This window comes from Frankliniella occidentalis, unplaced genomic scaffold (genome assembly GCF_000697945.3).
Source record: "Frankliniella occidentalis isolate FOCC.00 unplaced genomic scaffold, Focc_3.1 Scaffold7, whole genome shotgun sequence".
NCBI classification, from domain to species: Eukaryota; Metazoa; Arthropoda; class Insecta; order Thysanoptera; family Thripidae; genus Frankliniella; species Frankliniella occidentalis.
The window spans coordinates 615969-617897 of NW_026267137.1; the positions used below are offsets into that span (position 1 = coordinate 615969).

Here is a 1929-nt window from a genome sequence, read left to right on the forward strand (position 1 = left end):
AAACCAAGTTTGGTGACAATTGAAGACTATCAAATTTTGTTATGAGAGTTATGATATTCTGCTAAATTTTGTTGATATCTTTAATCGAAGGGTAGGAAACAAAATTCCAACTTTTTGTCACAGTTGGTTTTGAATCAGATTCCAATTCTCTTTTCTGTTGTGTAGTCAGTTTTTACCTTATTGCAAAGATTCATAGCGTTTTATCTATACCCTTGTCTCAAATACGCAGTTTTCTCCTCAAAATTTTTTGGATTTTTATCTCACAAACCGTTTAAGCTATAGAGCCCAGATTTGGACTGGGATCAAACTTCATGAACACCTTTAATTTGTGAGACAAACACCAAAATCGGTTGCTAGATCCGAAATCTTGGATCGATTAGGGAAAGAACTAATCTTTTTTGCTACTTTTCTGGAGTTCAGGCGACTTTTCCATTGATTTTGCAAATTTTTCTCCTGATTTTCACTGATTTGATGTTGATTTTCACCGACTTCCTGTTAATTTTCACTGATTTTCGTGACTTTTCGTGATTTTTTGACTTTTATTGACTTTTATTTTTGACCTTTTGATGACTTTTTCCTGTGTACACCGAATTTTCGAAGTGAGCAACCCCTCGGGCTGATGCCAGTCAAGTTTAAGTTCATCGCCGACGCCTACCGGGTGAAGGCGCGCAGGCCCGCGATGACGATGAAGGGCTCCGGGCCCGGGTCGGCCTGCACCGTCTGCACCGCGTCCATGTCGGCCTCCAGCACGTCGACGGGCAGCCCCTGTGGCGCGGCGTCCTCCTGCGGGTCGGGCAGCGGCGGCAGCTCGCGGTACTGCACCGAGTAGCCGACGAGCGCGCCGTGCTGCAGCGCGGCCTCGGGGGGCTCCCACAGGATGCGCAGCTCGTCGGGACCCTGCGCCAGCGCGCGCACCTTCCTGGGCGCGCCGCCGGGCGCCTCGTCGGCCGTGCGCAGCGACACGAGGCTGGCGTTGCCCGCGCCCAGCGCGTTGACGGCCTGCACGCGCACCTGGTAGGCGGTGGCGGGCTGCAGCGCGGCGAGCAGCGCCGAGCCGTGCTGGCCGGGCTCCACCTCGGCCTGCCACTGGCCCGACGCGTTGGAGTAGGCCAGGCGGTAGGCCGTGAGGGGCGAGTTGCCGTCGTACGGCGCCTCCCACGAGAGGTTGGCGGCGCGCGAGGCCAGCCCCGTGACGCGCAGCTGCGGCGGCGCCTCGGGCGGCTCCTGCACCGTGAGCTGCAACTCCTGCCGCGCCGACCCGTACCGGTTGGAGGCCACGCACGCGAAGCGCGCAGAGTCGGTCCGCTGCACGTTGCGCAGCGTCAGTCTGCGGGGGAACAAGTCCAAGTCAGGTCACTCCAAACACTCAAGAAACTTTGCCGTGCTGACAACTTCAATCCCCTCCTTCAGCCCTTCAAACTTCCGCCTCACCTGGAGGTGACGCCGACCTCCGTCGCGTCCTCCTTGGGCTTGAGCTCGTCGAATCGCTTGCCCTCGCGCGTCCAGTGCAGGCTGAGCGGCGCGTCGCCCTCCACCAGGCACTCGAGCTCGGCGGTGGAGCCTCGCGCCGCGCGCACCGTCTGCGTCGGCCGGTCGAAGTGGGCGGGCACTGGCGGCCGAGCAAGGCAGTGTATTAAAACTTTTTACAACTTCTCTACGAAACAACAAAAACAAAAACTATCCTGTGCCTAATTTTTCTTCCTCTCTACCGCCACGCCCCCTCTCCTCTTTGTCCTGCTCGCGCAAGCCCAGCGGCGTCGACTGACTCACCGTGCACCGTGAGGAACACGGACCTCCCGAGCGGCTTCCCCATGCCGTTGCTCGCCGTGCAGTGGTAGTAGCCGCGGTCCTCGCGCGCCGCGGCCTCGATGAGGAGGGTGCCGTTGTCCAGGACCCTGCAAGGAGAGGGTAAAAGTATTGAATCAAAGC

General features: G+C 57.5%; 1 protein-coding gene across 1 annotated transcript in view; it reads right to left on the bottom strand.

Moving 5' to 3' along the window:
• The window catches only part of LOC113210334 (cell adhesion molecule Dscam2-like), a 16970-nt gene extending 15073 nt beyond the window's left edge, over nt 1–1897 (bottom strand). The window contains exons 1-3 of the mRNA XM_052273265.1: nt 1771–1897; nt 1432–1609; nt 656–1327 (exon numbers count right to left, since the gene is read on the bottom strand). Coding sequence (XP_052129225.1) covers nt 656–1327; nt 1432–1609; nt 1771–1813 — 893 coding nt within the window. The 5' untranslated portion in view covers nt 1814–1897. The remainder of the gene's footprint in view (nt 1–655; nt 1328–1431; nt 1610–1770) is intronic.
• Between the last annotated feature and the right edge of the window lie 32 nt (nt 1898–1929).